The 10,130-nt window shown below is 28.2% G+C and overlaps 2 protein-coding genes across 2 annotated transcripts; both read right to left on the reverse strand.

Moving 5' to 3' along the window:
- Window positions 1–985: 985 nt before the first annotated feature.
- LOC145846698 (large ribosomal subunit protein uL14m-like) lies at window positions 986–4,359 on the reverse strand. The gene is made up of 4 exons (XM_082953344.1): window positions 3,750–4,359; window positions 3,055–3,235; window positions 2,454–2,525; window positions 986–1,532 (listed from the first exon to the last, which is right to left on the reverse strand). The coding sequence occupies exons 1-4, from the start codon at window positions 3,800–3,802 to the stop codon at window positions 1,251–1,253; spliced, it is 588 nt and encodes a 195-aa protein (XP_082809470.1). The 5' UTR covers window positions 3,803–4,359; the 3' UTR covers window positions 986–1,250.
- A 280-nt stretch (window positions 4,360–4,639) lies between these two features.
- On the reverse strand, window positions 4,640–8,962 carry LOC145846697 (protein ABHD18-like). The gene is made up of 4 exons (XM_082953342.1): window positions 8,788–8,962; window positions 5,981–6,490; window positions 5,383–5,588; window positions 4,640–5,105 (listed from the first exon to the last, which is right to left on the reverse strand). Exons 1-4 carry the CDS (start codon window positions 8,840–8,842, stop codon window positions 4,869–4,871), a joined length of 1,008 nt encoding a protein of 335 aa, XP_082809468.1. The 5' UTR covers window positions 8,843–8,962; the 3' UTR covers window positions 4,640–4,868.
- Between the last annotated feature and the right edge of the window lie 1,168 nt (window positions 8,963–10,130).

Consider the following 10,130-nt stretch of genomic DNA (forward strand, 5'->3'; position numbering starts at 1 on the left):
CTCTTGCCCTATATATGAATAAAGCAACACAAATTCTAATATAGACACCACACCATTTCTTAATTTTAAACAAATGCTTAATTATATATTGAATTTGCTAAGTAGAATAGTAATTTAAATAAAGATAAAATCTACTTATTATATAAAATTTTTTACAAGTATTATTATTTTAAATAAATTTTACTTTTTTTTTTTGTTATATGTATAGTTTTATCTTTAGTTTTCATATTTATAAATATTGTAATTAAATTTTTAAAAGTCCCCAGTCAGCTTTTTACTAAAAGCAATATAAAAAAACAGCCATTATAGTAAGTATATTTGGTACCTCTCGTATCTTTACGCATTTTTTATGTGGACACAATGTGCTAAATAAGCGAGATGTTACTGTAATTAACTTTATGATCAAAACCAAGGACACTTGCTACAAATTATTTCTTAATGTCAACTTTCCTTTCTTTCAGTTTATTTTTCCAACAAAACTTCCACTTAAATTTAGTTTTAGTTGACGAATTGTAGTTGCTTTTAAAATTCTTAGTTATATCGATTTTTTACCTTAATACACTCTTTTATGCCTTCATTTATGTGCAAACGTTTACCTGTATTATTTTGTTTTTTAAATACAATAAACTTGTTGAAATTCGTTAAGTAGTGTCCTCTATAATAAAATGAATTCGCTTACCATTAAACGAAAAACAGTTATACTTTTTTAAATACTGTAGGCTTTTTATAAACCTCAACACGTTTATAGTTGGTTTCAGAAAATTTGTTTATAAAAAGTTTCTTTTTTCAAAAAAAAACCTTTGTATGTTAGCATTGATTTTAGTAATTTAGTTGTCAGTACAAATTAACTAGTAAAAATTATAAAATGTTTGTATAATGTTATACTATTTCAGCTGTATAGTGAAATAATACTAAGCTTTTTAATTTCTAAATATTATTATTAGTTTAAATTTCAAATATTTATTAACTCAATAAACATTCATCATTAAAACAATACGTTCAGTTTATTACATCTATAAAAAATAATAAGTTGGTGAACTTAAACAACTTTTTTCTTGTAAAAATCATCAAATAAAACTCAGCTTAAAACTGTGTTTTGGTTTATAAATATTACCATCATTGTTGTAAAAAAAAATTTAGTAGAACATCAAATATCAACCGCATACAATTCCAAGATGAACCAATTACACTAAATTAGTTTTCTAAATCAACATAAAAAATTAAACAAAATTCTCCTAAACGTCAGCCAATCAGACGAAGGTGGAGGCGATGGCGACGACCTTGCTCATGTCGATGGGCCGCCTAGTGGCGGGTTTCCAGCTCCGCAGCCACCCCGGAATGGGAACCGTGATCCGCGTCCCCTCGGGGCTTCCCGACTTCTCGTCCAGGATGACCACGTTGGACGTGTCGCTGCGGGTTTTCCCCACGCCGCAGATGGCGCGCTGGCCGACGACCAGGGCGCGCTTCTTGTGGCCGGCCACGGCGACCAGGACCATGTCGCCGACGTTGGCGATCTGGGTCGGCGTGTAGCACTGCAGGGTGAGTTTAATTTTTGAAAAGTTAAAACAAATAAAAAACTAACTCATTTAATTTATCATGGAACTAGTTAGTTAAGGTGCAATTAAATAGGTGTCTGAAAGTTTTGTTATAAAAAGATTCAACTTTTTTTTGTCTTGAAAATAAATGTCATTAGCCGTAAACTAATTCAAAAACTTTTATTAGGGTTGCCACTAGTTTTTCAGATATTTCTTCCAGGTTTTTCAGAGTACACGCTTTTGCGTCTATTTTTAGTTTAAAGTCAAGTTTAAGGTAAAAAAATGTGTTAAATAGTATAACGAAATTGAAAAGATACTGTAAAACTCTTTAAATGTTTTTTTAATAAAAAAAATTGATGATGATAAATTTTTTTTATCTATATGATAGATTTTTTTTCGGCATTTAACACTGCAATGAGGGGAATTTCAAAAGATTTTTGGAAAGATAAAACAAAAAAAAACTTATATATTTAATTTATCATGAAACTAATTAGTTAAGTGTTGTTGGTTGTGAATGAATTTAAAAACTTTTATGTGATACCGGTGGTTTTTAAAACTGTTTGAAAAGGTGTTAGTTCTATTACTAAATAATAAATTCCATGAAGTAATATATTTGTTTGTTTTAAAGATTACCGTGATTATAGAGTCAGGGTTGTTTTTCAGTTTTTAATAACTTAAATATTTTTTTAAATAACAAAAATATGACTAGTAGTTATAAAGTATTTTAGTAATCATAATATTTCTAAGTTCAGTTAAAACATACATTTGTATACAAATTAAAAATAAGAAGCAATATATTTATTTATGTGTACTTTGGATTGTATTTTCAAAAGCACAAATAAAATTTCTTTTTTAATAGTCAAATTAATATCGAAGTGTCTGTTTTATTAACTTTTGAGTGAAAATAAACAAAGTAACCTGAATGACACGAACGGCTCTTTTGGATTTTTTAGCTTTCAAAGCCCATTCACTGTTGCATACAATCCTCACCTGCGTGAAACAAATAAAGTTTTGAAACGTCAATAATATTTTTATATAAAAAAATTAAGACTAGATAGGAACGTTTTTCAGTTGTTAAAACTTGTTAATTTTGAAAAAATTTTCACCTTTCAGCTAAATTTTTCTGAAATTAAAATTATAAATGTTGCTCTTCTAAAAAAAAAGATACTTATATCAAAAAATATAACCGCCTATTTTTTTATTTCACCATACATACTTAATTTTTAATTATCTGAAGAGAAGCTCGCTGATAATAGTAGAACACAGTTAGATTAAATTCAATTAAAAACGATTTGAACAAAATAAGTAAAAAAAAGACAAATGACTCACAAAGTGTTTTGCAAGTAAGTAAAAAACATCCACGTTTACTTAAAGTTCACGTTTAGCACTTTATACAAAAACATTACAAGTCTTTTGAAAATATGTCATCAGTTACAAGGAACCTTGCTCATATTAGCTAGTAATAGAAAATTATTTTGTTTTACAAAGGAACACACAAAATAAAACATCAACAAGGAACCTTGCTCATTTTCTGCAGTCCGGACCGCTTGAGGAGGAAGTCTGACCTCTTGTGCTGGTTGTTGATGTTGGACTTAGCCTCCTTGTACCCGTACCGCACCCCGTCGTAGAACGTCTGGTTGTCGTACTGGTACACGTTGGGCAGCGACACCTTGTGTGACGTCATAACGTGCCTTGCCGCGCTGTTGAAAACAATTTCGGTGACGTTTTTGTTGAGATGAAGATTTTTAAAACGGTTTTAGAAATTTCTTCAGTTTTTTTGAATTAGTTTGGTATATTATATGTAGCAGTTGACAGTTTTTAAATAGAAAATATAAAAATTCTGAATGTTTAATATTTTTTTAGTCAAGCTGATGGAAAGTTAGCTTTTATATTATAACTTATATTTTTTATAGTTTATAAAAGTAAACTTTTTGATCATCAACTATTTTTTATCAACATGTGATATATATAAACAAAAATGTTTGACTTTCAATGAAAACCATAAAAAAACACTTTTTCTAAAACGAACTTTTAATAGAAGCTTTTTGTGTACAGTATTTTTAACTAGTTTACAATAACTTTTATATACATATATAGAATAAAAATACATAAACACTGCGTACAATAATTTTCAAAAAAAAAAGTATTTAACTGTGTTATAAACACACAGTATCGTTGAATGAAATTTACCAAGCAATATAATTTAGCAATTACCTAAAACATTGGAGGTTTAGTGAATTTTTAAATTGAAGTAGACATCTGTTCATGACTGCACTTTGTTGAACTCAAAACTTTCAACACAATACTTATCTAAACCTGTTTTCAAAATCTGATGAATTATTATCAAGTACGTTTCAAAAAACTATGCCTGTTACATAAGTAAAAGATTTATACCTTTAAAAAATATGATTTGAGTCAATATGCGTATAATATGAGCTTTTTAAACTATGTTAGGCAAAGACTGTTGAAGCTGTCTAAAATTAAAAAAAAATGTAAGAAAGCGTTTTTCTTTGAAACAATTATTGATAGTTTTGTTGCAACTAAATTTACTACACGTTGACAATTAAATATTGCTCAAATAGTATTCAACATCGCTATCATTTTATAAAGTCAGTGCTACTTTAATGTTTTCAATTATTTGGATTTAAAAACAATAATTCAAACTTATATCGATAATGAACAGTTAAAAATTCTGTTAATATCTCAATTTTTTATGGACTTGCTTATAAAGTTTTAGAACTTTTTTAAAGAAAATTTGGAACAAAAAAAATTGCTTAGTTTTTTAATTTTTTTATAAATAACAAGTTATATTCCATATTTCATAAAATAAATTCATTGCAATAAAGTTTTACACAATCTAATACTTGTCAATTATCAAAAAAGTATAAATTAAAGGTATTTTAAAAAATTGTCATAAACATTTAGTTAAAAATATTTTTAGTTCAGAGTATTGTACCAATTTTATTAATACTTTCAATTTTTGAGTATATAGCAAAAATACTAAAATTATGCGTTAAGTTTTTTTTTTTTTGAAACAACTTGTGATTTAAATCTTACATTTAAAACTCAATAACTTTAATAAAGTAATTAATAGTAGCACCAAACTTAAATCTAAAAAAAAAAAACGTAAACTAACAGTATTAAGATACACTGAAAAAAAAAAATTTGCTACATTTGAACAAAACATATCAAACAATCATTACTTTTGTTTTTATAAAATAGAACCGATGCAAAAAACACTTTAAAACTTATTTAATTGCAGTACTTCGTTCACATTCACTGTACTTTTTTAAATTAATAAATCTCCTTCAAATTACAAGACCATATAACTCATCATAACTTGGTCACAATTTTTCTTTGCAAGTTCGACAGAGCAGACGCCCAACTAGTCGATTTATTGTCAATTTTATTATCTTGCGCAGTTTTATCTATGTTTTGATGCGTTACATCTTCCAGAGGGTTTTCATCCAATGACACAAGCAGTCTGTTGAAGGTGTCCACAATTGCCTTGATGAAAGTTCTTTGGTAAATAAGAAATCCCAGCACGTGGCCAGTGTCTATTTTTCTAACCTAAAATTTAAAACATGTTAGAATGAATACAATCTAAAAAAATATATTTACTGTTTAATCTCAATTCAAATAGCACATAGGAGATTGTATATATTTTCATTTCTTATAAAAAATATAGGGCTTTCATTAACTTGTAAAACATTTATAGACTTTGTTTTAGGTAAGCTGGTCAGAAAATTTTTCATTCTTTTATTTTAAAAACATTTAAAAAATCTTAAGCTAACAAGTAAGCAGATTAAAATTTAATTTTCAAAAAATCAACACCAATTCAACCAACTTGGCAATCGGGCCACACTTGGTCCATGGGCTTCAGCTCGAGCTGGGGGTAGTAGGCGTCGTTGGTGGCGATGACGAAGGTGGCGAACTTGCCGTTTGAAACTGGCACCGAGTAGTTTTGTAGGTGGGTGAACTCGTCCATGAGCTTCTTCATGAAGGAAACCGTTTCAAGTCGTCGCTTCTCGCTTCTCACTGCCTGCTTGTTGTCTGCAGTGATATCTTGCATTACAAAGGGCCGCGTGTGCTTTAAAGTCAATTAAAACACTTAAAGTAATTTATAAGCCTTTTGGTAAGAATGTCTTAAAATGTAAATTATATTGCTTTGTTTTAATTATAAAATAAATTGGTAAATCTTTTTTGATAAAACTTAGTTTCCTTTTATATATAGAGTTATAAACTCAGATTTTTTTTGATACCATATGCATTCAAACACAATATGTTATGGTACATAGAAATACTGTTTAATGTATAACAGAAAGTGCTAACAGAATGTAAAACTAAAAAAACTTGATCTTTAAAAAACTACAATTGGTAATTTAGGTTCTGTTAATTCGAACAAAAAAAGAGTATAAAATATTCTCAAAAGATCGAGCACTCACTCTTAATAAACCAGCTTGGCGACTTCCTCTTAAAAACATCATCAGCTTCCTCGCAGGGAGACTTCTCCAGCTGCGAGCAAATTTCCTTCTCGAAAGCCTCGTTCTCGCCGTACTGCTTCTCCAGCAGCCGCCACGGCAGGCTCCTGCTCATCACCCCGTCGATCCACACCACGGAAGCGGACGTCCACGACATGCACGGCACCACCGCCAGCTCCTCGGGCCACCCGGTGGCGGCCAGGCTGGCCATGTGACCGCCCATGGACACGCCGGTCACGCCCAGCGGGCCGAACTGCCGCCCTTTGAGCCAGTGGAGGAGGACGGTGGACTCGAGTATGAGGCAGCAGCCCATTATGAAGAGGTCGTTGACGTGCAGCAGGCACGACCGCCACTGGTTCTTCGGCTTTCTCAGACCGTAGAAAGGGTTCTCTATCAGGACGGAGGTGATGCCGTTTTTCAGCAGCGGTTTCGCCATGTACTCTCTCCGCCTGTTGAACCCGTGATCGCCCGTGCCTAAACGTTTATTTTTATGAGCATGAAGTTAATTTGTTGTTATATAAATAGTTGCTTAATTGATTTAGATTTTTTAGGATTTAAATTCTTTATTATGGAAGGATAAAAAGATATTTATTGGGTTAAGAAGTACAAAATGTTTATATTAAAGGAGTAACTATACCACAGTGGGCTGAAAACGTGGTTCAATCGGCCATTGATTAAAATAAAATAACTTTGCTGAAAAGAAAATCAGACTAAGTGTTAAACATAGTTAGACAGAACTTGATTTCTTTGTTTCAAAATTGTTTTTGTTATTTTTCTGCTTCAAGTATTTAAGAAGTTATGTAAGTTTAAACCTAACCAGTTTCTGCCTTTTACAGTTTAAAAACTACAAAAAATTCTTCAAAGTTTTTTGTCAAAAATTGCTTGCAAAAACTTACAAAAAATATCAACGAGCATAAAGTTAATTTTATAGCAAATTTATTAATTTTTCAAAAAACATAAAACTTTAATGTCAATTATTTTCCTTATCTTAAAAGCTATCTAAAAATTTTTATTTTTATTTTAGAGAACGCACCTTTGTCTTTAATTTAAAAAAAAAATGGTTTGGGGTTTCAATTATTTCATGGGGTCCCTCCAAAAATAAAGGGTTTTTGTTTTTTTTTTTCATTATTATGGTATTAAAACCAAAAATAAATATTATTTTATTTTTTTTTTTTATATTTTCCCTTAGTTTGCATGTTATTTAAACTCTTAGATGTTTATTTTATAAATAATGTTAATATCTTTTACGATTTAGCCCCAAAGCAAAATTATGTATACTACACTATCATTTGCCTTGGCCATTTCCTAGATAAAAAATTGATAAAAGAAAAAAAAAATTAATAAGAATGTGAATTACAACAAATTTAATCAAACTAAAATAATTTAATTTAGTTTGTTGTAATTCACATTCTTTTTTTTTTTCCTTTTATCAATTTTTTGTCTAGGAAATGGCCAAGGCAAATGATAGTGTAATATACATCATTTTGCTTTGGGGCCAAATCGTAAAAGATATTAACATTATTTATTTTATAAAATAAACATCTAAGAGTTTAGATAACATGCAAGCTAAGGGAAAAAAATAAAAAATAAATAAAATAATATTTATTTTTGGTTTTAATACCATAATAATGAAAAAAAAAAAAAAACCTTTATTTTTGGAGGGACCCCATGAAATAATTCAAACCCCAAACCAATTTTTTTTTTTATTAAAGACAAAGGTGCGTTCTCTAAAATAAAATAAAAATTAGATAGCTTTTAAGATAAGGAAAATAATTGACATTAAAGTTTTATGTTTCTTGAAAAATTTATAAATTTGCCTATAAAATTAACTTTATGCTCGTAAAATATCTGTAAGACTTATTTAGAAAAACGCTCTTACAATTTTTCTTAAATTTAGTTTAATTAGTATCGGAAAATACAATAAGTTATTTAAAAAGTAAAAATGTTTAACTTTGTTTTTTCTTTTGAAGTTCATATTTTTGTTCAAAAAATAATCAAACAGGCATAAAAATATTGCATGTATAAAAATTAAAAAATATTTATATACTTAATGATAGATCGTTTGTAATTTGTATACAAAATCGTTGTCATATTTGCTAAAGCATAAAAAAACAAAGATTTTTCAGCATTAGGCAATTGAGATATTATCTCTTAAAAATACCCTAAATTGCCCTAAATATGCCAATAAAATTTTCGAATGAATAGCAGCTCTTTTAAATGAAAAGAATTCTTTTTTTTTTTTAATTTTTAATAAATTTTAACTTTTCTTAATTAACATTAAAGCAAAGATAGGAAAAAACCTACAAAAATATTTGTTTAAAAGCTTTTAAGGTATTTTTAGCAGTTGCTGTAGGCCTTAATTTTGACCAAATTTGAAGTTTTTCCGACTTATTTTTATACTTCAAAACAGCAAAAATTTGCTACATTTAAGCTGACATAACTTTTAATATATTAAAGCAGAATAGAACCAAACCAAGTTTTTAAAAGAGGAAGCCCAGCTCTAAACAACGAAATAAATCTCTAGGTTTGATTTTTAAGTCACTAAAATGGTCAATGGCAACTTGCCAGTCCACTGTGAATACTTTATAATAACACTTATTACAAAAAGGAAAACTAAACCTCTACATAATAACTTTATCTAATTTGTTACGTAATATTAAATAGACTATTTTAAACATTTCATAGTGACACAATAATTTCTTAAATTGAAAGTAAGATTCGGAAGTAGCACAATAAAAAAAGAACAAGTCATTTTGTACTTTAAAAAATACCTGCCATATGAATGCATGCTGGCTTGACACTGTTTAACTTGTTTGGAGTGATCATTTCAAAGTGGGCGGTTTTAACTTCTTCTGGCAAAATTCCAGGTGAAAGCTCATTCACTGGTGAAACGAAACTTCCTTTTACAATAGAGTAGTCTTTGAACTTTGTTTCTTTCTCAATCTTGATGCTATGTTGAGGAGAAACCAGCTTGAAACATTCATCTCGGTTTCTAACAATCTACCATAGAATACAGTGTTTTATTACAAACCTACTTATTTAATTCATTGTTAATTAAAAAAATATTACTATCAAATTAAACTAATTTCTGTTGGAAAAATATCTAATAGTAACAGTAAAATAAAAAAATAACTTGATAAACATTTTAGTAATTTTTAACTTCAATTTTTTTTAACTTTGTTTATAGACTTACATTTAGTCATGAATTTTAACATAAATTTAAACTATTTAACGCTTTACTTGTTTAGTTTTTAAAATTACCTGGTCTATTTTATACCTTTTGTACGAAATTATTTCATACTTTATAATTGTAAAAATTAAATATAAATCATACTCTGATATGTTTAATACACAAAATTAAATTTTCAACTTTTTTAATTTGTTGCCATCTTTGATATACTTTACATGCATCATTTGTTTTTAAGATGGTAGCATTAAGAGACAAAAATTTTTCTAGGATATGTAAATAACTAGCTAAGACTTTTATTTGTTCAGGAACCCCAAATTTTTAATATGTGTTGCTTAAGATCATGACATTATCAGTCAATCATCAAAAAGCTTGTACTTAGCATCTTAAGTAGTTAATGAAGCAGCAGTAAATGAAAAAAATACAAAATGGCAGGAGATTTTTTTTAAATTATAAAGTTGATTTAATTCAATTATATTGGAAAGGTCCTTTTGTTTTTGTAAAATTTTCATAAAACAAGAGATAAACATTCAACAGCCAAATTGTAAAAAGCAAGTTAGGTCTAGCCGCTAATGAAGTACTATCTAATTTCTACTTTTACAGTTTATAATAAACATATATCTTTAAGAAAAGTTTTATAAAATATTTAATGTAAAATTTTTAATACATTTAACTAAGTGACCCATGGTTACTAGAAAAGTTTTCTTTTTATCTATATACTAAAGCTGATATTTATACTTCATGTCATGCAGATAAATCACTTAAAAGTTTGATAGCAATAATTAAAACTTTTACTATAAAAATTCAAATTTAATAACACTTAAATTTTTTTATGATACTTTTTTACTTAAACTTTTTTACAATGTAATGTTTTTTAAATAAAATATAGTTCAAGTATTTTTTTAATCTGTTAAGAGAATTGAAACT

Source organism: Thalia democratica, unplaced genomic scaffold, assembly GCF_965202585.1.
Source record: "Thalia democratica unplaced genomic scaffold, ktThaDemo2.hap1.1 HAP1_SCAFFOLD_571, whole genome shotgun sequence".
NCBI classification, from domain to species: Eukaryota; Metazoa; Chordata; class Thaliacea; order Salpida; family Salpidae; genus Thalia; species Thalia democratica.

Excerpts from the sequence above, each read along its gene's own strand:
- LOC145846698 (XM_082953344.1), bottom strand. The coding sequence starts at position 3,802 with ATGAACAGATGTCTACTTCAATTTAAAAATTCACTAAACCTCCAATGT. Across the intron at positions 3,236-3,749 it reads CTAAACCTCCAATGTTTTAG|CGCGGCAAGGCACGTTATGA; the intron begins GTAATTGCTAAA and ends TGTTTTCAACAG. Across the intron at positions 1,533-2,453 it reads GAGCCGTTCGTGTCATTCAG|TGCTACACGCCGACCCAGAT; the intron begins GTTACTTTGTTT and ends CTCACCCTGCAG.
- LOC145846697 (XM_082953342.1), bottom strand. The coding sequence starts at position 8,842 with ATGATCACTCCAAACAAGTTAAACAGTGTCAAGCCAGCATGCATTCAT. Across the intron at positions 6,491-8,787 it reads AGCATGCATTCATATGGCAG|GCACGGGCGATCACGGGTTC; the intron begins GTATTTTTTAAA and ends ATAAACGTTTAG. Across the intron at positions 5,106-5,382 it reads AAGTGTGGCCCGATTGCCAA|GTTAGAAAAATAGACACTGG; the intron begins GTTGGTTGAATT and ends TTTAAATTTTAG.